The 23,322-nt window shown below is 37.0% G+C and overlaps 1 protein-coding gene and 1 long non-coding RNA gene across 3 annotated transcripts; one reads left to right on the forward strand and one right to left on the reverse strand.

The window, feature by feature from the left end:
- Nucleotides 1-295: 295 nt before the first annotated feature.
- LOC148958383 (uncharacterized) lies at nucleotides 296-7,540 on the reverse strand. The gene is made up of 4 exons (XR_016144706.1): nucleotides 7,399-7,540; nucleotides 3,911-4,158; nucleotides 3,113-3,334; nucleotides 296-877 (listed from the first exon to the last, which is right to left on the reverse strand). It is a non-coding gene; the product is annotated as an uncharacterized LOC148958383 (long non-coding RNA).
- Nucleotides 7,486-21,289, forward strand: LOC148958384 (chitooligosaccharidolytic beta-N-acetylglucosaminidase-like). 2 transcript variants are annotated; one of them, XR_016144705.1, is made up of 5 exons: nucleotides 7,486-7,756; nucleotides 10,225-10,261; nucleotides 11,151-12,729; nucleotides 13,203-13,553; nucleotides 15,041-21,289. XR_016144705.1 is itself a non-coding variant. In XM_089113227.1 (4 exons), exons 1-4 carry the CDS (start codon nucleotides 7,486-7,488, stop codon nucleotides 13,404-13,406), a joined length of 2,091 nt encoding a protein of 696 aa, XP_088969353.1. In that variant the 3' UTR covers nucleotides 13,407-14,010. The 2 variants fall into 2 exon arrangements, 1 of the variants encoding a protein (XP_088969353.1); XM_089113227.1 differs by lacking the exon at nucleotides 15,041-21,289 and having other exon boundaries at nucleotides 13,203-14,010.
- Nucleotides 21,290-23,322: the final 2,033 nt, after the last annotated feature.

Below are 23,322 nucleotides of genomic sequence, written 5' to 3' on the forward strand. Positions count from 1 at the left end.
GCAAAAGTTATAAAAGAGCAATCTGATCTGGCCTATAGGCAAAAAGTTTTCGCTGTTGAAACTTTTCGTTTTGTCAAACAACTTGCTGTCTCTGAAGTTTTATTATAGTACAGACGCATAGCAGTAGAACTGTGCATGTTACGATAATAGCATGAAGTTTGATACAAGTGCACAATCCGGTATGCTGAGTAAGATTAAATACACATCAAGCTTCAAAAATGCCCCCGAAAGCTATTTTTAAACTGGGGTACTGGTACCCAGTCCTCTTTTAGGCATAAGACAATAACTTTGCAAGTTTACAAAACTGAACCTTTTTTCTGGCGTTATTTGACGTGCTGAATAAAATGAGGTGCACAAACAGCTTTAAAAATTCTACAAAATCAATTTTTAGACTACTGTACTTGTACCCAGTCCTAGATTGGATCTTGCACCATAAATTTGTCACTATACAAGTTATACTCGTATAACTTGTATTCGGTATTTGTATAACTCGGAATACATAAACTTTCTACATGTTGTCTCCAATTAAGCCTAAGTTGTTTATCAGCAATGAAATATCCTGTTGCAATGTTCTGTTATTCAAATATTTCGGCAGATCATTTTCATATGAGCAATGATTTTGTTTTTACGAAAATATCTTGGCTTTATACTGTCACTGTTTGATAAAAAACGAAGGAAATTGAAACTAGGACAGCCTCTATCCCAAATACGTACATTAGAAAACTGTTCAATTGCCGTCTTCTTATAAATTTCTTTCTTTTCAATTCTTTCGTCAGTTCGCGTGAGAACCATCAAAGACATTTGTTAACATAAAAATATTGCCACAGTCTTCCACTTCAGCTACACCAAAATTAGCAATCTTTTCATATTCCTGTTCCTGAGGTAAAAATGTGGGAGCATTTTGATTTTGATGATAAAATATATGAGCAAATGAAAACCAAGACAACCTCTATTCTACATAAATTGGAAAATGTTTCAATTCACCAGTTTTTTTAGGCATAAAAAGTAACAACTAAAAAATCAACGTGTGAATAAAAATGTAAAATCCAAAATGGAAAAATGAGAAAATAGGAGATAAGGAGTAGTCACTACCACCTGGTTACAGCCTCAAACCCAGATGGGGGTGGTTGTGTGTGCCCCTTGTATGTATAAGCAATTAGCTTGAAAATGGGCAGAAAATGATAAAAAAGCAGCTCATCAGCCAGAAACCCACGAGGGACATTTCAGGGCTTTAATTCGGTATATCCGTTTCTCGTGGGCACCCCTCGCAATCCTGCGTCCAGGATCACGGTTGCAAAATAAATATAAAGGTAATAAGAATGAAAATTTAATAATCAGTAGATGTCGTACCTTAGTTGTAACTGTGTCTCTAAGTGTAATATTCATGTATTGCTAAAGTTGAAGGCGCACGATGCTTCAAGAAGGGGCTTTGTCCTAATGGCCTAATTTAGATTGGACCAATTGATCTTTGAGGTTAGGCCTTCTAGTAAGAGCTAGAACCGGTTTGGTGCTATTTTGTTTGAGATAAGCATCGGCTGAAATCAAGTGCATATGTTCCGTAAGGATGGAACCTATATTCATAGTTTTGATGTCGAATGGGACGACAAAAGGTAGAACTTGTGGTTTTGGTGGAGGGAGTTATACGTTGAGGTCTTGCTGGCCCCCTATCTGGGTGCCCTGAAAGGTGGTTTCATTGTTGGTGTGGTTACCTGGGTAGAGGAGCTCGTTTTGGGTGACATATGTCAGTTTATTTGGGTGACATATGTTAGTTCGGTGGTGATATCCTGAGATTCATAACCTCTTATGATTAGGCTTTTTCGAAGTGTTTTGGGGTGTTTATGGAGTTCATTGTTGTCTATAATCAAACGTCTGAAGCGAAGTGCTTGGCTGTAAATAACAATTTTTTCACATGAGAGTGGGTGGAAGGATTCGGCATGTAAAAGGGTGCATACATTAGTAGGCTCCACAAAAAGGTGCTTTCCAAAAGTCCACCGTTATTATAGAGATAATTTAAGGTGTCAAGGAAATTGATTTTTTCTCTACATTGTTGCGCTGCAAATTTGATCGTGCTGTGCACGCTATTGGTATGAGCAAGGAATTCAGTGAGGGAAGCTTCATCATATTGCCATATCATGAATATATCATCGATAAATCGTTTCCAGAGTAGAGGTTTCTTCCCCTCGGGGGCTGTAGAAAGGATGTTTTGTTCAATAAAAGACATAAAAATGTTTGCAAAGTTTTGGGCAAAAGGGGTACCCATGGCAGTGCCATGTGTCTGTAAATATGGCTGTCCATTGAAGGAGAACAAGTTCCCTTTTAATATAAACTCAAACATTCGTTGTAGGTGTGTGGTTGGTAGAGGCAGTCCAGTGGCATAAGAATCAGTTAACGCCACTATGTTATGTAAAATGCCCTCGTCCTGTGGTATATTGGTATAGAGGGATTTCACATCCAGGGTACACAGAATGATGCCTGGTGGAAAATTCTGTCTCTCTCCAAATATAATTTGGAGAAAATGATTGGTGTCATTGACGTACAAGGGTATAGTAGGATAAATTGGTTTTAAGAAATGGTCCAGAAATTTGGAGAGTTTCTCAGTGGGCAAGCCACACCCTGAGATTATTGGTCTGCCCGGTGTGAGGTTGCTAATCTTTGGTTTGTGTATTTTTGGTAAAAGATAGAATTCTGGGGTGCGGGGGTGGGGGCTTGGTTCAAGGAAATCATAGCATTGCTGTGTGAAATCATATAATCATCAATCATCATCAATCATGAATTTTTATATGGGAGCTTATACGGAGGTGGGGGCTAATTCGAGGATTTACGGTATTTTGTTTCTCTTACAGTTTGCATGAAGCCACCGTACGAAGTCTCAGAAACTGGCTGGGGAGAATTCGAAATCATTATTAAGATTTATTTTGTTGATCCAACGGAGAGACCGGTTTGACATTTGCTACTGAAAATGTTTCAATATTTTTTAGCATGAAAGATATGTTTGAAAAAATGTCCTATATTACGCTATTTGTTTATAAGATGTAGAGGAAAGAGGTTGAAGAAAGTTAAGTTAGATCTCAGCTAAAAAGCGTTTAGAAAACCAACTTCTCAACATTCTTACCTCTCTCTCAGGGGTGGGTGGCTCTTGTCTTGAGGGTACCCTCCCTGATTCTCTTCACCGTGTATTATCGCTGGAGCACTTAACGTCCAGATGTAGTATCAAGGCCGGACATAGAAACATTTGAGCAAGGTGCTGTAGTCGTCTTTGAAAATTGCTTTTAGAAAATATATCTGACAGTGACAACATGCCTTTAGCGCGCCACAAAACTTTCTTCGTGCAATCCTGGAAAAGAAAAAAATAGGCATTACTTAGAAATGGTGTCGAAAACATAAAAGAACTCAAAATTTGGTTTTTAGCACTTGTTATCTTGTAAATAATGTGTTCTGTTTGGCTGTATAAATCCCAACTTTATGGCAACTGTAAAAGGTTGGCAAAAATAGACGCCTATTCGAGTGAACTTTGGGCAAAGCGATTTGGTAACATTGTTTGCTTATTCCATTTCATTTTACAATATCTATACCGGACATGTTTCATATATGTATAAAATATGAAGCTGAAAACAAATTAAGATCTTGAAAAGTTGGAAGAACTAGCACAAGATATAAAGAAATGGAAAGAACTTGTTAATGGGATTTATACAGTCGTTAAAGCAGGGAAGAACTTAAGTAATTATGGTTTTCAATGTAAAATAGATTTTATATAAATGAGATGTATCTCGAACCGACCCGTTTAAACAAAAATGAAACTGAAACAAAAAATTAAAAGAAAAACAGAATAAAATGACTATTTTACAACATGGTATGGTATATAAAATGAAATTTAAGAAAAAGAAAAGAAAATGGAATTGAAGCTTCATACCCGCCAGAAGCTGTTTTGAAAATTTTCACGGATAATGCCAATTTGGCCTTTCTTTCGAGACTTTTTTTTAAGCAGGAGAAAGCATTCCGCTCCTCGAGCTTTGTCAGATTGTTTTAGATCTTTTTAAGATATTTGGAAATGCGCAGTGCTTCAGTCCCCTATTTCAGCTTCATCAAAAATTTCAATCTTTTTTACGTATTCTCTTCCTTGTGATCCCTAGATTTTGATTCCATGTTTTATGTGGCTTACTAAAAGTAGAATAAAACAAACGATGGTCACGTGAAAAACCTGAGAATAAAATACAATAGAATAAATATAATAGAATAAAAACAGGAGAAAAGGAAATGTAAGAATGTAAAACATACAAATATTTATATGGACATAACCAGAAACACAAATAAGTATACGGCACAAAACGCTCCTTCTCCCTTTTTGCATAAACCAGAGATTCGGCAAGGTTCCAGCCTAAACTCTTTCTGAATCTTTCATTTTCAGACTATATCTCTAATTCTTAAGTCATTTGACGTCTGGGGTACGAATGAATGGCTAAAATTGGACACTTATAACTTACTGACGCAATCGAAACCGAACTAGGTTATTATTCTTTAAATTGATTAAGAAATATAAACATTTCCAATATCATGCACCTTTAAGTAATTTAGATAACGGAGGATGTGCTAGAAATGCATTCCACATGCTAATGGTCGATGCTGTTGCGGGGATTTACAACAGCTTCTTCTCTCTCTTCTTTATGTAAAATAGATGTTTAAGACGATAATAGCATGATTAAATCCAAGACAACTCAGCAATTTTAATCAACAAAACTCAGCTGTCTAATTATGCATGAATCAGAAAAAAAACTTAAACCTTTGTGCCTTAAAACAGGATATAAGTTTATCTTCTTATTATAAAAGTTTATTATATACGAAGCAACTTTGGAAAAATTAATGCCAGTGCATAGAATTCGCAAGTAGAAATTGGAAGGTATACAAGACACCCTAAGATTTGGAGGTCTTTGTGTCTTTTGCAAATCAAGCAGAATACATATAGCAGTGGATGAAATCATTATTCTTTTAATGTATCCAGCATTCTATTAGTATTTTCTAATTTCCTAATGACTTATTGAATAGATTAGATATTTTAGATCAATTTGATGAGTTTTACAGATAAAAAAGCTGTTTGATCTTAAAAGATTTAAGTGTAAAAATTTGATGCTTGAATATTTTGTCTTAAATTAGTTTCTAAAACAGCAAATAATATTTCATCTTAAAGCAATAGTAATACCTTTTTTGTTTGGTTAAATTTTAATGGTATTTTGGTACTTAAATTAAATCAGAGCAAAGCAGAGCAGATCAGAGCTGCAGAGCAGAGAAGATGTATAAAAAAAATATAGACATTTTTTGGTTGGTGACATTAGGGGAAGGCTTAGGAGCCGATAACAAAACCCTAACAATGGAAACTAATATGGAAGGAGTTTGGAAGCTAGGGAGATAAGATAGGAAGAGCATAAAGATGGGGTTTTTTTCTTTTAATAATTTAAAATTTTAAACTACAACAAAGCTACTCAAATACATGCCACTCACAATAGGAAAGGACACAAGGTCATCTAGTCTCCAATATGAGTGACATTTACAATTTTCAATTACATCTAAATATAAACACAGTAAAGGGAGAGAGGTAAAAGAAACTAAATCAGGAAAAGTAAGGTACCTCTAGAAAAATTTAAACACATTTTTTACATAATTTATATGTTTCAGAGGAAAAAATTGCATAGTCTTTGATACCATCTTCTGTCATACATAGACTCCCATCCAAGTTCCTCATATATTTTTTGCCTGCTGGTCCCTTTCCAGGCACCTGTGACAGCCAGAGCTGCCATATACTGAGCTTGCTCGATGGGTTAAGATGGGTTAAGATGGGTTATAAGAGCCTGGGAAGCAAAAAGAGGGTAGAGCATTCAAAAGTTTACAAGATTACACAATCTGGAGAGGAAGTGACAGATTTTTTGAATTTGGCAAAGAGACTTGGACAGGGTGAGCGATACACTGGAGCAAAACAGCCAGGAAATCTCACAGGTTAGGTATTTTTAGTTAATTTTGCATTGTTGGCACCTAAATTACAAAGCTAAACTAAATCAAAGTGCTCCAAATTTAAAAAAAAATGGCTGACTGGGCATTCTTTTATTACTCTGAATTATGTTTATGTTTATGAAATTTAAGTTTTTTCAAGCAAGATGAATTTTCACTGCCTGTTTCTATGATTGTAAAATGTATTTCTATGATTGACCGGTGTTGAATTTTGACACATTATTTCAATAAAGTACAACATCAAAGTTCAAAGTCTAGATGGTATTCCTTAATTCTTATGAAGCCAGAGTCCATGCTCTGTTTGTTGATCCTTTTAATCAAAATGCATGGCTTGAACCCTTCCCATTATAACATTCTAGGGAAAACCTTTGGTGCCAAAGATATATTATTAAAATTCAGCAGAGATACACAAACTCTGCCATTCCTGGTGCAATTCAAATATTAAAATTAGATTATTGGATTATTTTGGCAAGTGAGGTTTTGAATAAAAATGTATAGATTGAGAGTAAAAAGAAGATATTAGCAGTTTTGATCAATTTTACTGATGAAAAGGCCAAGGGATTGAGAAACCAACAGACACATCAAAAGGAATGTAGAAATTATTCATTTGTTAGGTTTGGTGATTGGGTCGAATTTTCTTGGTTGTTGTATGACCAGATAATTTCCAAACTGCAAGAATTCCTATCATAGCCTTTTCCAAGGGAAATAAGCTGTGAGGGCAAACCTTTGTTTATATTAAGAGGAGGATTGGGGCTGCAGGGAGCAATTGTCCCCCACCCCTACTTAGAATGTTAAAAGGACCTGATTCCTATACTTCTTTGTAGAGTTTATTCAAAAAAATGTTAGAATTTAATCTTTGGAGCAGGTTTACCTGCAGAAAGGCTTTGGATTATAGGTAACATAGCAGAAGAAAATGGTCATCTGGATCGATATGGATGAGGCCTAAAATAATATATAATTTTTAATGAACTTTTGAATAACAATAAAGCAACATTGTTTGTTTTTCTGCCAAAGAACATAGGATAATTGTTGAGGCTCTCTGTGAAATCCCTAGCATTGTGTATTATAGACTGGTTACCAAATATTCTCTAAAAAAACCTTGCATGTTTTGAATGAGAAGAGGGGACCATAGAAACTATAAATAGAATCAATAGAACTACTTTTGTTGGACAATGGATATCACGCATTTAGGAATATGAACTTGACAGGTATCCTTCTATACAAACGTTTGCACAGCGGCCTCATTCTACCTCCGCGTTGCAGCGCGATGGGCGTTGAAACACTGCCATTTGAAATAGAAAAAAATGTTTGGAGCTACAACTCCGTTTCATCTTGCTCAGATAAGGGATTTGCAAAACGATGAACAAAGAAAGAAAAAATTGTTATTGATAACAAACAAACCGAAGTGATCTGTTCAAGTTCTAGAACTGCACATGCTTCCCGCAAATACGTTGGGTGACTGTATTTGTTTCCAGGCCAGGTGTCAAAATGGCAGCTGCAAGGAGGAGGAAAGGAAGCGGAAGTAAAAATCCCTCAATCGTATCGAGTTCCAAGGACGACGTTGTTGTGGCAGAAGATGAGCTGAGCGCCATTAATGCAATGGCTTACCATATACACAGTCGCAGCAGTATTTGCAAAAGAACGACAATAATCATAATTTGCTCAGTATGTTTTGGTCTGGCGTTAACATTCGGTATCCTATATGGGTTTGCTGCTACTTCGATGTCAACCGGCCTAAGCGCCAGCCAGCTAAGCGGAGGTAACGTACAATGCCTACCAAAAGTTCTGGAACACTGACATCAATTTCCAAGGTCAAAATAAATCATCCCCTCTCCCCTACAGAACAATGTTGGTTTACTATCAAACGGGTTAGGATTTTAGGAAGCACTTTCTTTTGCGCTTCTTTTATGATATTTCTCTAAATCATCAACATTGTTTTAGGGGGAAGGGGCGGAAGTAGTAATTTTTTTCATGAAAGGAATGAAAGATATCAAATGCAGCGTAAATTACTGGGTGTTCCAAGTACTTTTGGCAGGCATTGTTAAACTTGCAGGATAAAGTAAGGTTATAACGAGATATGCTTAATTATCATGGCTAATTGATTACTCAGGGCCTTTGAAGCATGCTAACAACAATCCCGGACAAAATTATTGAGACAAAGTGCAATTTCTGCAATTTTCTACTTTATGTCGCCCCTATTAATTCGAATCCCCCCTTTTCCCCCGAATCAATGTTGGATTTGTAGTTCTATATCATTTCTCCTTCAAAATCATGCATTCATCTTTGAATTTAGGGAGGGAGAAGTTATTTTTTAAAGGAAAGTGAAAATATAAACTTTCCTTGAAAAGTCTCAACGATTTTTGTCCGGGATTGTAGGGGGCGATTGCCCCAGCAACCCTGATTATCTTCTTTTGTTAAAGACAATAGATCTTTCCACGAATAAGGTTTCTCTGCGGTTGTCCCCCCGTAACGTCAATTTGTTCTCGTAAAATCAGGCACAGTCTTTCACAAACACTGCCCTCGCAAACATATCAAATAATTATCAATAGTCCAAATCATCACACGCGATCCATAAATAACAATACGTATCCTACAAAAATCATAGTTCATGTCGACAAGATCTTTTACAAGCATCTTGCCACATTAATAAATCGTTGGGAAACTAAACTTACATAACATCAAATCTTAACCTTATCGCTCTTAACCATAACTCCAATTAACTCTGTAAAATAACACGCCCGAAATATAACGTAAACAGGAACTAATTGAAATACTACATAGTTAGGTATTTACATAATAATAGTGAATACTAAAGATATTCTCCCAAAACTAATTAGATAAATCGAAAAATGATACTAAAATCCAAAAAGAAATAACTAATGAATCTAAAGGTGCAATTAGAAACATTTACCGTGGAATGAGCATTTTGCTTTGCAACAAATCGTATAGATGAAATTTACACATATGATAAGGGCCATGTTGCCGCTCGCAGTGGTTGAAAAGAAAACAAAAAGGTGGAAGAGAGCAGGAGCAATCTGCCCGGACTGCAAAATACATAGGCTTTGAGCCAAAATCGAGTTGCAATACTTGTTTACCTCTTAGCCACACGATGCTTTTGATGAAATAAAGTCAAGACAAGGCGAAGTGGGGGCTGATTTTAAAAAAGTTAGAAATGTAAAAGTTGTAGAGGAGACATTGTTTCACAGGGAAGAAAATGAAAACCACGAGAAAGTTTGAGATTTTCATGTCAGTGCAGATTCTTCGGATGGTAAAACGAGGTCAGCAAGACAGCGAATAAGGCAACCTGTAAACGTATTTCTTTCCGTCATTTAAGTATGCACAAATTCTGTGATAGCCAGTTCAAATGAAATTTTTCTACTTTAAGCAGAGCACGTAATCCAGAATGAATTCAAATTTGTGTAGTTAAATGGTGTTTGGTAGCTTTTTTAATCAATGTAAGCAAAAGTACTAGAAGTACAACCTTCTTCATATTTCGTTCCATTGTGTGGCGATAACGATCACGTGACATTTAAAGAGTTTCAAAGGTGCTTAGAGGGTTAGGGTAATGGTCCTTTCTGTTGGAGCTATTTCAGATTCAAATAAAACTGGATTCAGGCAGCAGCTATGAGCTTTGCTGAATTTGTTACCCACAATTCGTATTACATGTTAACGATTCAACATATTATATGTACAACATATTAACCAATATCCTCTCATTTTTATACTCTTGTGTCCTATCTCTGAAAATAAAAGAAGAAATAAAAAAAAAAATTTTCTGAAATATTCATAAGTCATTATTCCAAAGAATAAGTTTCATTATTTACATGGAACTGTTAAATAACAATTTTTTGTTTTATCTGGCTTTGTTTTGTTCTATTTATCAACCACAGGTCTTACATCATTTCGCGTCTTAGAAGTTAGCCAACCCCCAATGAAGTGTCCATAAACTTGGCTCAATGCCTCAAGAAACATAATCATTTTATTTCGTTTGGTTCTCTTAAGAAGCATTGCTTTGCCCTTATACACTTATTTGGTGGAAACAAACACCAACCACAGCTACTGCACGCGCTTTTTATCTTGCTAATTTAAATAGACTGCTCTTTTTGAACGGCGTATTAAATATTTGGAAAGGTATGGCATTGTTGCATGGCAACACAGATGTAGCTATCTTTCTATTATTCTGCCATCTCAGTGCAGGCCTAATCAAGACCTTTTTCACTTTTGTAGGTGATTTGACAAAGGTTTGCTGCAGAGGACGTCAAAAGTAAGATTGCAAATTGTTTAAATATCTAATATTTGTTCGTGGGTTGAAATTTTCGGCTTGTGGCTAAAAGAAATATGTTTTATCCCGTTAGTTAATAGGACCGCGTATCAATATTCAATTCGTGCGCCTGATTTCTAACGGTTTTTAAAATACATTAAATACTTTTTAAAATAAAGGAGAAAATTTTATCAAAAACAAATTCGTAGACATTTTAAACAACATTGTCTAGTGAAAACTATTTTTCTGTTGTTACATCGTCCCTTTGTATCTATAAGCTAAGTTCTTTGCCATGAAGCTGTTTCAGTTAGAATAAAAATAGGAAAAATCACCAAGACTCGTTACATAATTTTACCAGTGTGGGGTGATTATACCTGGTGAAAATATTACTAGCGCGATGTTAAGTCTTCTTTAATTGCTTAAAACAGTTTTTTTATTTGCCCCTGTTCTCCCCGTACATCACATAACCCAATCCTTAATTGTATCCATTTTCCTAGAAAAAACATCTACCTAAACCACCATTGATCTAGAATAATTGGCATCGTCTCCTTCAAACAGTTTTCTTTGCGTTTAGAGATCTCATAGCAAATTTTTCTAACGATGACAACCTTCCCATCCTCGCCCTTGCTTACTTCCACGTTCGTATACATGCATTCACAGGTCCCTTTTTTTCAATAAAATGGGCAAAGTTTATTTTCTTATACCCTGAGTCCGAGTAATTAAGGTTAAAAAGAACTGTGCTCAATACGATCTGTTCAACTTATGCATTTTACCACAATCTTGTGTTTTTCTTTCTATCTTTTAATGAGTCGATGGCTCTGCTCCTAATATTAATCTGCATTAGATAACACTGCATTTTGTTTAAGATCAGCCATAGTACATTTCCTTTCAGAACTTTTTCGCCATGGTCCTATTCCTGTGAGAATAATCAGTGTGTCAAGAGACCTGGACTTCCGCAAACAAGAAGCCAATTGCTCAGTTCGTGCAAACTAACTTGCGGTAATTCCGGTGGGATTTGGCCCAAACCCCGTGGCACGACCCGCATTGCAAACACAACGGTGCCCATTATACCAAGCAAAATCAAACTGAACCAAGTATCTTGCACTGGTGGCAGCTGTGGGAGCGATGTCACGACGATGGTTAAACAGGCATTTTCTCTCTTTTTCAATTTAACAGTCGACTCGTGCTCTACCCCAGCCACCGAAGTTGATGTGTCGATATGTCAGAAAGAGCCACAAACAAACAGCGTTGAAATAAAAATCACTCTCAAAGCTCAGGACATTAAGCTCACACTTTCCACTTCAGAGGCTTATAACCTTACTATCAATACTTCTGGGGGGCTTGTCACTGTTAATATCGCTGCTGACACTTTTTACGGCGCCCGCCACGCTTTAGAGACAGTGAGTCAGCTGATCAGTTACGATATGCTAAGCGATTCACTTCAAATTGTTTCCAGTGTCGATATCAAAGACAGTCCTGCCTTTCCATATAGAGGAGTTATGTTGGACACGAGTCGAAACTTTTTCTCTGTCAAAAGCATTCTCAAATTATTAGATGCCATGTCGTACAATAAACTGAACACTTTCCACTGGCACATAACTGACACGCACAGTTTTCCTATTGTTATTGAAAAGCTTCCAAACATGTCGTATTACGGTGCATATTCAGAGCGTGAAAGGTACACTGTAGAAGATGTTAAAAAGATAGTCAGTCACGCAGCAGTGCGCGGGATTCGTGTTGTACCCGAGTTCGATCAGCCCGCGCACGCTGGTAACGGCTGGCAATGGGGGGAGGATGCTGGTTTTGGAAAGATGGCATTTTGCGTTAACCAACGGCCATGGACGTCATATTGCGTAGAACCCCCGTGTGGCCAGCTGAACCCCCTTAACGACAAACTTTATGACGTCCTTGGTACAATTTATGATGATTATATCCAGAGGTTCAAACCAGATATTTTTCACTTTGGAGGCGATGAGGTAAATGTTAATTGCTGGAATACGTCGAAAGAAATAGTGGACTGGATGCAAAAGCAGGGGAAAAATAGAACTGAGAAGGACTTCTTAGATTTGTGGAACAATTTTTTGGTGAAAGCGACAAATGCATTCAACTCAAAGACGAAGGAAGAAATACCGTTGGTTGTCTGGTCAAGCAAAATGACCGAGGAAGCACACCTGACAAAGTACTTGAACAACCGCACATACATTGTACACTTGTGGAACGTTGCCACTGACAAATCGATACCAAATATCCTGAATAATGGCTTCAGAGTAATATTAAGCAACTATGACCACACCTATTTGGACTGTGGGTTTGGTTCATGGGTTGCTAATGGCAACAACTGGTGCTCGCCCTACAAGCAGTGGCAGCTCCAATATAATCTGAATCCAAAAGCGTTTGTGGCCTATTTCAATTTGACGCAAGAAAAAGTAAACCTTATCTTAGGTGGGGAGACAAACATGTGGTCAGAACAGGTATTATGATGTATTTCTGTCCATTATATTTTATCCTTCATTATTATTTCATATGTTCCTACACAAATCATTGCTGCTCCTTATATAAGATAGAAAAAGAATGATTTTGGACGCCCTTAAAATTGCTGCAATGCAAGATAATAGTTGTCCCATTAATTATGTTTTCGGTTGGTATAGCATTGTTTTGATGTAAAGAACAGAACGGCTCTAAGTTGCCACTCCGAATTTCACGCTTAATGCGATTATCGGGCAACATTGTATTTAGTGTAGGTAATAGAACAATACAAATGGGGTATTAAAACTGTGCTATTGTCATGAACTGAATAAAGACACACTGTCACAAAAACGTTGCAGTATTTGCTGCTAAGTTTACCTTGGATTGTGCTTTTGTTCATTGTGAACTCGTCCTGCAACTAGAAACCGTCACCATCACGTGTCATGAATCGTCACATTTGTTTGTCTGTTAACTTCAGGTTGACGAAAATTCATTGGAAATGAAGGTTTGGCCTCGATCAGCGGCCCTTGCGGAGCGAATGTGGACCAACCCAACAGAGGACTGGAGAGCTGCGGAGCAACGATTGATGCATCATAGGCAACTTCTTGTCGACAGAGGAATCCAAGCGGATGCTCTGAAGCCATTGTGGTGCTACCAGAACTCAGGCAGATGCATTGCATAAAGCAGGGCCTAAAATCAATCGGACAGTGTTTAGATCTGTTATATTGTTTGATGAAAGCATCGAGAACAGAGCAAAGTTTTGTGGGAAAATCATTTGTAGTACGAGGGCAATGGTAACACTTAAGTTTTGGAAAATATTTGGAAAAAGGTGAGTTAAAAGACACCTCACTACTGAGAAAAAACCTTTCCATTTTCAATAGCGTTTTTGTAAAGCCGTTTTTTCTTTTAATACTTGTTTTCATCCAGAAAAAAGCTTCTGTTAACAAAACTAATTCATTTACAACGATTTAAGAGATTTCTAGAACAATTTTGCTCTGTTTTCACAAATCAGTTATATATCTTCCTGATAGAGTATCTATATTTTTCGACACTTTTCAAATGACGAAATTCCCTCTTGTTTGGTCTGGCACCGAACTGGGCATCATTAAAACATTTTGTTCATTCACATTTTATATTTACAAAGAGGAACTCTAGCCATTGTAAATAGATTTTGTTCACATATAGCGTGTATTGAAGCAATGCTTATGTCGTTTGTTGAAATTACTGTTGCTTAAGTAGACATTTAGCTTTGTAAGTCAGAGTCCATCAGAATGGCCTAAAGTTGATTTGAAATTCTCTCCTCTCTCTTTAACCTCTCTAACTTTAATATCAGCTTAAAAATATATTTCAGTTTTTCCATGCCTGTTTCGACAATTCTTACGTCTTTTGGGAGATCGTTGTGTATTCTAACTCTTTGCATCCACGTAACTTTTTGTCTGCAACAGCCAATTTAAGCCTTTGCAATCTCTTTTTAGTTGAGACTTTTTAACCTCCAATGGGATCCAAATATCTTTTAAAATTATTAGAATATATTTCCTAGAGGGCAGTCATGGTCCAACGCCCAGTTCGTGGTTCGGTTTGATTATGTCGCACTAAGCAGTGGAAGGTAGAAGGGAAGTGATTTGACTATTATGATTTTTTCAAGAGGGGGTTGATTATACAATACGCTTCATAGAGGGTAAAGACAGAGTTATTTACCACAAAAATTCAAAAGCCCAGCAGACGGAGGGGTCCCTTTCTGTGCTGTACCAGAATCTGCAGAGACACAAGTTTAGGCTCGTACAGCTCGACTTAGAAAGAACAGTAATCCCCCTTTGTGGTCTGGAAAGGTAATTACTCATGATTCGAGAGAGGGATGATATAACGAATCACATGATATTAGATGTGTTCGTTCCGGCTCTATGGGTATCCAAGCAAAGCAAAGACTGTTTATCTTGTTTCTCTTCTTGCTGAACCTAAACGCAACTGAACAAGGAAGAAGAATCCGTTTTGCACACATTCAGTATTTAGGCTTGGCCTTTTGTGAATTTTGCGTAAGTTTGCTTTTTGTTTTTTCCCTGTGTGCATGTTTTGTTAAGTGACTCCGCAAGGATATTTTCAGGTGATAGAATATTGCGTTCCTTGGAGTACACACCTATTATACAACGAGCAAGCTCCTGAGAGCAGCTGATTTTCTCGACTGACCAAATACCATATTCAGATTGAAAAATTCTACAATATGTAACAACAAGTTCACTCGTACATATATTTCTTCACTCGTATATAAAGCTGCGCAGTACCAAAACCAACACCTGTTTTTTCTTTCTCTATTTTCAGAATGAATTCGTTCTCATGCATACGTTTTTCAAGCTTCATAATTACATTTGTGAGTATTGTGGTCAAGGTTGCAGCATCCTTATCAGCACAGTAAATAAACGTACCATCAGCACATTTGACAACGTTTGACTCAATAACATCAGTTATATAACGAAAGAATATGACGAAGTGCAAAGGAGCAAGGATTGAGCCCTGAGGGACATCTTACTTAATTGTAAAGTAAGTTGTTGTGGTTCACCTGTGCAAAGTAATTAAACAAGGAATCTTCAAACCAGGTAAGTTCTCTGCCGTCAATTATAGGAGCTTCGTCATCAATTTAGAATGGCTAATGGTGTCAGGTCTTGCATGGTCCACAAACACAGCCCAGACAATCTAACAGCAGCTTTACTGTTAGTTTGGTCGTCATTATCAACAGAAGTTACTTTCGCCCAGCAACTTGAAAAATTAAAACTACGATGACAGTCATGTTATTTGAAGACAATTTTATTGAATTCCCTAACAGCATTCAATTAATCATTTAAAAAAGAAGTTTGAGTTTTTATCATCTCAATTTTATGCAAGTGGAACCATCTTAAAATCTCAACAGTTTGAGCGTTTTTAATTCTAAACTAAACCAAAATTTTCTAATTCATTGACAACAAGAGAGTTAGAAACCCATCATATTGAATTAAGAAGCGTAAGGAATTAAGTATTTGGCATGCTGAATGACTGCTTTCTGCAAAACAGAAGGCTGTGGCACTTTTGTGCCGTGAATATGGGTGGACCCTTAAGCCATTCTTCTCAAGGCTCTTCTAGCTCTGGCACAACCAGACTTAACAGTGACCTAAAAGATTCAAAGGAAATGCCATAAAATACACTTAACAATCTCATGGGTAGCTGGCACGTCTAGATATAAATTTCTTTGGCTAAATTTCATGGGAATATTCCCATCAATAATCTTGAAAGAAAGAACAAAACAAACAGAAAGAGGAAGGATTTGATGGGCCTTTCCACACTAAGATCGAGAAAAGATTGCTTTGATGCGCATTCAAAGGTATACCACATGCAAGTGAAAAGTTTAAGCTGTGAAGTCAAGCCGAAAACCGCTGAGTAAGACCTCCATTTTATGTTTTATTCCTGCTAAATAAAAGGTAGACAAAACTCAATATGCATAAAACACAGGACAACAAAACCTAAACCATAGAGCGAATCTTTTTCTTCGGTGCAGTTCATTTTATCTCAACGCTTTACAAAACGATCCTTAGATAGAATCAACCAGAATATATCAGAAACCACTCCTTTTCTTGATAATAAATAAGATTTGAAAAATGGATAATCTTAAAAGAAACAGCTTCCGGAAAGCTTCGGGAAATTCATGACAATGGTTTAAATATACTGACCAACAAACGTTTTCTTCCGCCGTTTTTTAAGTGTTCCATTCAGCCTCGTATGACTTTGAGGACCTCGGGTGGGTCATGGTTACCGTTGTTTCTCTATATTGTGTCTGAATTATATTTGTTAGCTTAATGAATAGCTACATTAGAATTCGAATTCATTTACTTTTCACAATCATTCCTTCTCAAGTAGCTCCTAACGTCCCCATGGTTTCAATAATTTATCTAATTAGAAAACAAACCAGTTGGAAAATACCGTTTGATTTATCTGATGGCTCCAAGTTTAGCAAAGGCAGTTTTCAGAGTAGCCAAGCTGTGCAAAAAGTGCAGAAACCACTTAAGTTGCACAAAGCTAATCGGAGTCATGTTCAACCGTAGATATTTAGGCCAGTGGAAACATCTGGTAACAAAATTTGCAAGCATTCTTCGCTTCTCGATGGTTCTCTGTAAATAATGAAACATAACTGAAGATGTGAGAAGTGAGAGGTGAACCAATGTTACAACGAGGCCTAATCTCCTTTTTCTTCCAAGATAAAAAGAAATCGTGCTGTAATGCAGGTGACGTTAGAAGTCTTAAATGCATCATCTCTGATATTTGAAAAACATATCTCTAATTGATTTCCATCCTATTTCATTTTCGCAATAATTTGTCAGGAGGGGCTTCCTGGGTGCCAATTAACTTATCTTGGCTATCAACCTATACGATTTTTCATATTTTATAGATGTCATCCGATCTCACAATATTTTGAGAGAAATATTGGCGCAGCATTTAACTTCCAGTCGCTCAAAGTATAAGACTGACCTCAATTTGTATACGTAAGTCCCATGATTACCCAAGGATCATGAGCCTAATATCGAGCCCATACAGTATTACTAGGCTTGGATGATAGTAAGCAACACCCCCTCTCCCCTTCAAAAGAGACTATTGCTTGCCTTCAGTTAGAGGAGGGCACCTTTGAACAAAGCAGAGAGACCTCAGAGAGACACTTAACAGGAAATGCCAGAGAAGTCCATTAGGCTTAAGTTTCAAGATTGTCTTTACTAAAGATTACATGCATAAAAATAGGTGATCAATTGCCCTGATTGACAAGTCCACCTAAAACATTGTCTCTTGCCTATTTATAATACAACAAGCAAAATAATTCTTGCAACAATAAATGATATAAACTACCGACAATTATACCAATTACAAAAAGGTTCCTACAGAGTTCCTTTTTTCTAAAAATGTTTGGCTAACACGTTAAATCTCTTAAAAACACCCTTGTTCTTCGTTAGATGATCGGAAAACTCGGTAGCTGGACGGTAAAACACCCTTAGGGTTGGCAAAATAGGACCAAAATCAACTAAATCTATATCATATTTCAAAAATGATACTTTCATGATGCTACAATTTCCAAACTTTTCAAAATCTTCAAACTCAAATCTAAAAGGAGGTTTAATCGGAGGAATAACCTTTATCAATGCTGGGCTAAGGCACTACATTTTTAGAACTTTAATAACTTGGCACGCTAAAAGACTTGCTGTATGATATTTTGCTTTATAATTCTACGTATCCAGTTAGAGGGAAATTCGTGCAATCGTGCTATCTATCTTTTGAGTTAGCAAGTTCTTTCTCTTGGTAAAAATCCTGGTATTGTGAGTATTGTAGTCTTTGAGCCCTAAGGACAGACTCGTACTTTTTTTCAACATGGCTTATGGATATTGCAGTAAGGTACACACCTTCAACAGCCCCATCTCTATTGGAAGGACACTACATCGAGAACCAGTGTCTTACATCATTAGGCGGGAAGATAGCTCAGTGCTTAGGGTCGCGGACTGAAGACCCGAGGGTCTGGAGCTCGAGTTCCTGACGTAGCCAAACTCGCCACCAGAGTGAGAGAAGTGGCCAGTTCTTTGCAATTTCAGGCGTAGGAATCACGAGGGCAGGGTACATCGAGAGAAGAGACCAGGACACTTCTCGATAATCAGAGCTTTTTAGTTCCCCAAAAACTATCCTTCGATGCTAGGTAGAGACAAAAAATTCGTACGTTGTAAAGGCTGCAATTTTGATACACAGCTTCAAGTTTTTTATGCAACACAAGAGCTAGAGATAAGTAACGAAAACTTTTTAGCACTTGAAATTCTGCTAATTAATTAAAGTATGAATAGTTTTAAAGTATGAAAGTATGAAGAGTTACAACTTGAAAAAATATCATAGAGGTACATTTAGACGTTTTGAGGGCTTTGAGTGTCAAGCGTCTTCTATAGACTTCTCCTTTAAAGACAAAATCATTTCATACAATCTGGCCTGGGGCCCTTCCAGCTACAGCCACATAACTTCAGCTGGACTGTTCAAACACCACGACCGACGATTTAGCAGAACTGTTGAGTCCGAAGCCCGTGGCAGCAAGCGAACTGAAAAGATGTGATGGAATTTTGTCAGGTGTGACGGAGTGGAGAATCAGATTTAGAAGGGACATATCATTGTCATTGCAATGATGTGACCAGGCCAGACACTTTTTCAAAGACGGGAATCTTTCACTATTAGGATAAAACTTGAGAGAAATCATTCTAGGTTTTATCCAAGCCAATTTGAAAAGAGCGAATTAGCATTTGAATCTGTGTTCAACCACCGCGAAAAGCACCTTTAAGTACACAAACGAAATGATTATCCCAAGATACTGGATCATGACTCCTCAAATCTATTTGTTTTTCATCTGCACTTTAGATTTGTTTTGTGGAAAGAAAATGCGGGTTTACAGACGTCCAACCGAAGTTGCTTTGTAAGCAAAGACGACAGCATTTCTGTGTTTGTTGTTTTCTGTTAATCGCCAGCCGAGTTGAAGACGGTGGATTTTAACTGTGGCTGCGAATTATTCAAATACTTGTCGAAAGTTTCAAATTCTTAATGGCTAACAGCATGGTTTACGCTGGTGAAGCACAGCTCTATCAAACAGGAAAGTGCGGTCATCCCTAAAGTTTCGGTGTAAACCTGAAGATCAATGGTTTGTGCAAAGAAACGTTCCCTAACATTGGCCACGTTTTAGCGAAATCAACAGTTTCGTGCCGGGAATTCGCTTCAATCGATCGAGTGAATGCGCTCGCCGAGGTTTGTTTAGCTCTCGAGTTTTGAAGTTGATAAGCAATCCCGTGGATGTAGGCAAATAAATGGAATGGATATGATTAAACGTATTTTGGGCCTGACAAATTGTCACGGGGAGAAACGTCTGGGCGATGGCTTGCAGCCATGTTTTGCAGGGTACAGTATTTATTATTATGGTTACATTTTTGGCAAGCAACCGAGCTCTGCTGAAGTCCAGAGGGCTATTTCGTCTTTAATGAACAACGAGCGAATTTCTTACGTGTGTACGTTCAATGAGGATAGCATTGTTGGCGTTTCGGAGCTGGAATCCGACCGATGCCTTACGCTAGAAATGCACCGGATTGTTTTCACGTGCGTGGATGCCAAAAATCAGAAAATTGTGGCCATATTCTATCATAATCCAGACAACCCCGCCCAAGATATCACGTCTCTATGTGGACTGGAATGCCACCTTTTCATGTGCAAAACAAAGGAACAGGCAAGGAAATACGCGGAGCGAATTAGAGACGAACTGTTAGCGGCATATCGAAAACGGAGAAGAGAGAGAATAGAACTCCATCGAGAACCAGCAACGCGTGCCTTCGCGAAATACGTCAGCTACGAAAATCTGAAACCTCGAAACAAATTAAGTGCGTTTGGCTCTCAAAGTCGAGACGAAATTTCTAATGGTAGTGCTAGTACGACATTTCCAAGAAGCTCTAGTACGACTGTTGCGTCATTCGACACGGAATATCGACAGACAAGTTCGTCGGGAATATGGGAATCGCTTCAGGAATTAGAACTGGCAAGTGAAGATGCATTGAATCCTTCGACTGTACCGAAACCTCAGGTCCACGAGTGTTCTGCTCTTGTTCATAGACACATTGCAACACCCACAAGACCAGAGATGGGGAAAATACTTGAAGAAGACCCACGTATTGATGCTAGCGAGCTAGCAACGTTGATTGATATGGCTGAAACGGATATTTGATACAGTATATTGTAGGGTCCTTTACGAGAAAGGGCATATCAGCAGTGAACATTCGAACTACAATGCCTGCCAAAAGTACTTGGAATACCCAGCAATTTACGCTGCATTTGACATCTTTCATTCCTTTCCCGAAAAAATTACTTCTTCCGCCCCCTTCCCCCTAAAACAATGTTGATAATTTAGAAAAATATTATAAAAGAAGCGCAAAAGAAAGTGCTTCCTAAAATCTTAACCCGTTTGATAGTAAACCAACATTGTTCTGTAGAGGAGAGGGGGATGATTGATTTTAATTTTGGAAATTGACGTCAGTGTTCCAAGGCTTTAGGCAGGCATTGTAGATGGTTAGACTACTTCAGTCAGATATACGTGACTACCGAAAAGTGGAAGACGGAAAAATAAAGGGAAGCGCCTCTGAATTAAGTAAAGAAATAAGGCTGGTGTCTTTTATATTTTCAACAATTAGGAAACTTGACTTGCAATCCCTAAAGAAAGTAAAAATTCTCCTTATGCCTCGCACGAAATTGATTTTTGTAAGAGGCAGCACTTTTAAAGCAGTTGCCCAGAAGGAATGCAGGGTAAAATACAAAGAAACATTGTCGAGGGCACACCACCGACCACCTGACTAGTGGTTTTGCGAAGGAGGAAAGTCTTCTTTAAAAAAATTGGTGTTTAAAGTAAATTTTCATCTTCCACCTTGTTAAAGAGACATTGCAGCAAGTTTTTGGTTTGTATGGTTTCGCGACATTCGACCTGAGACTGAAATAATGGTTTCTAATTTCTGGTTTTAAGATGGTTCAAATATTTCTTGTGACCCAAATAGAAAATAGAAAAAGGAATCATATTGTCACCAACTTTAACTATCAAAGCTATCGAGGTCTCCCTTTTCATCGGTAACAAAAGACGCAAATAATTTTTGCACTAAATTTTTTTTTGTCTAAACTGAGCAGAAGAAACGAAAAAGGGTAAAAAAAGGTAAAGGAAGGAAAAGGGAAGATAAAGTGGGATTGATGATAATGCAATGGTTCTTTGCTGATTGTGAAGGGGGCCTGAATAATGTTGTTTGACATCTGTTGATGTTGAAACACAGGTCGTTGACTTGTTTGTATGACACAATAAACTCTTCAAGTAAGATATTGTATGCTATTTATTAATACAACTGTTAAAAATTGGAATGTTCCAAATCTTAGGAATTATTGGCTGTACTGGCACACCCCCACAGCCTCTGTGTGCCATGACCCTGCCATTGTAAAAATTATTGTATCCTCTTTAGACTTTCAACACTCATTTCAGACTTCCAACCAGGGACGGATTTACCAGGAGGTGTCGGGGTACTACACCTGCCCCAATAATTTTCTGTCTTTCAATAAATAACTTAAAGTTAAAAACTGAATTTTAAAAAAGGATATTTTCATCATTTTCCAGTCGCCTTAAGGGTTTGGCACCAATATCCAACCATTATTAAACACCCCCCTCCCTCTAATCCTTACTACTTACATTTATTCCTGTTCCCAACATTGCCTCGATAAGTAATTTTAATGAGACATTTCTCCAGTCACAGGCAAGGGAGAAAAATTGTGACACAAAATTCAATTTTTCTAAAAAAATTTATGTAATTGATGTGCATGGCAGTTATACATGCTCAGCTCAGATTGTTTTCTGTCCTTAGATATTGTATATATTATTAGCTTGTTTGTGAATTGTTTTGTTTAGTGTTGATATTATATTTGGATAATAACATGGGTAAAACCCAACCAAAATAACCCAGCATATAAAAGTAAATGCTTTCTTTGGCCGGGACTTCCCTGTCAAATTTTTTACTTTCAATCAAGTTAGGGAGAGTTACGTTATTTTTCTACAGTGCATTTATCCCAAAAAATACCATGCAGAATCTCTAAGGATGTTTTTTCAGATTTGTAGACAGATTCGTATAAGTTTAATGACAGTAAATTTGTATGAGAGACATTTGATTATGGTCATACTTTCTCATATGTTCCATGTTTACTAAGAAAGTGTTTTGTTCATACTGAAGCAGCATTTTAGCAGTTCTGTTATTTTATTAGTTGGTTTAGAACCAACTATAACCCCCTGAAAACATCTGTCTATTCTTGGGACACTACCTTTTAAAAACAATTCTCATATGAAAGTGTCATTGTATTAAGAGTCACCCTGCCAAGGCCTTGTATAACTAGTGATTTTGAAACAGAAATACTGTGGTTTTTCTAGAAACTTCAGTGACAATGTTTTTTTGAAGAATTTAATTTGTGAATTTGTGTGAAGAATGAATTTAAGAACTTGCATCTAGTTCACATTGCCCAAAAGTGATTGCATTCCAATAAAAAAGTGATGCAATTGCCGAAAAATGATTCAAATTTATGTCATTTTCATTCTTCTAAAGATGATGTATTTTTCAAAAGTATCATTTTGAACAAACCATGAATTTGTAAAATAAATATTTTTTGTTAGAAAATTATACTTTGATAAAAAATTTTGTTCAATGATGCCCGATTCATGAGACAGTTTCTGTTTGCAGCACTTTATGCCTTCATGGAAGTAGATATTCTATTATAGACAGTGTTTGTTCACTAATAATTTCGATGATGTACATGCAGCATTTAAAAGTAGATGTGATGGTAATAATAGGATGATTCATTGATTGAACATTTGCTCAGATCAACAGACTTCAATTTTTTGTCAACCCGTTTCTTTTGATAATTCTATTCAATTCAATTCATGAAGAATTAAAACTTAATAACAATATACAAACTTATCAGTATAGAAAGAAAAAGCTTTAGGAAATTTGGAAAAACTTCCAGAGATAATGTAAAAATAAACTCTCAAAACTGAGGGAGAAAACCAA

Source organism: Rhopilema esculentum, chromosome 16 (assembly GCF_057945365.1).
Source record: "Rhopilema esculentum isolate cy_ngs chromosome 16, ASM5794536v1, whole genome shotgun sequence".
Classification (NCBI taxonomy): Eukaryota; Metazoa; Cnidaria; class Scyphozoa; order Rhizostomeae; family Rhizostomatidae; genus Rhopilema; species Rhopilema esculentum.

What these genes read in the sequence shown, in the direction of transcription:
- LOC148958384 (XM_089113227.1), top strand. Translation starts at nt 7,486, where the DNA reads ATGGCAGCTGCAAGGAGGAGGAAAGGAAGCGGAAGTAAAAATCCCTCA. An exon ending in CGCCAGCCAGCTAAGCGGAG is followed by an intron (nt 7,757 to 10,224) that starts GTAACGTACAAT and finishes TCACTTTTGTAG; the next exon opens with GTGATTTGACAAAGGTTTGC. An exon ending in TGCTGCAGAGGACGTCAAAA is followed by an intron (nt 10,262 to 11,150) that starts GTAAGATTGCAA and finishes ATTTCCTTTCAG; the next exon opens with AACTTTTTCGCCATGGTCCT.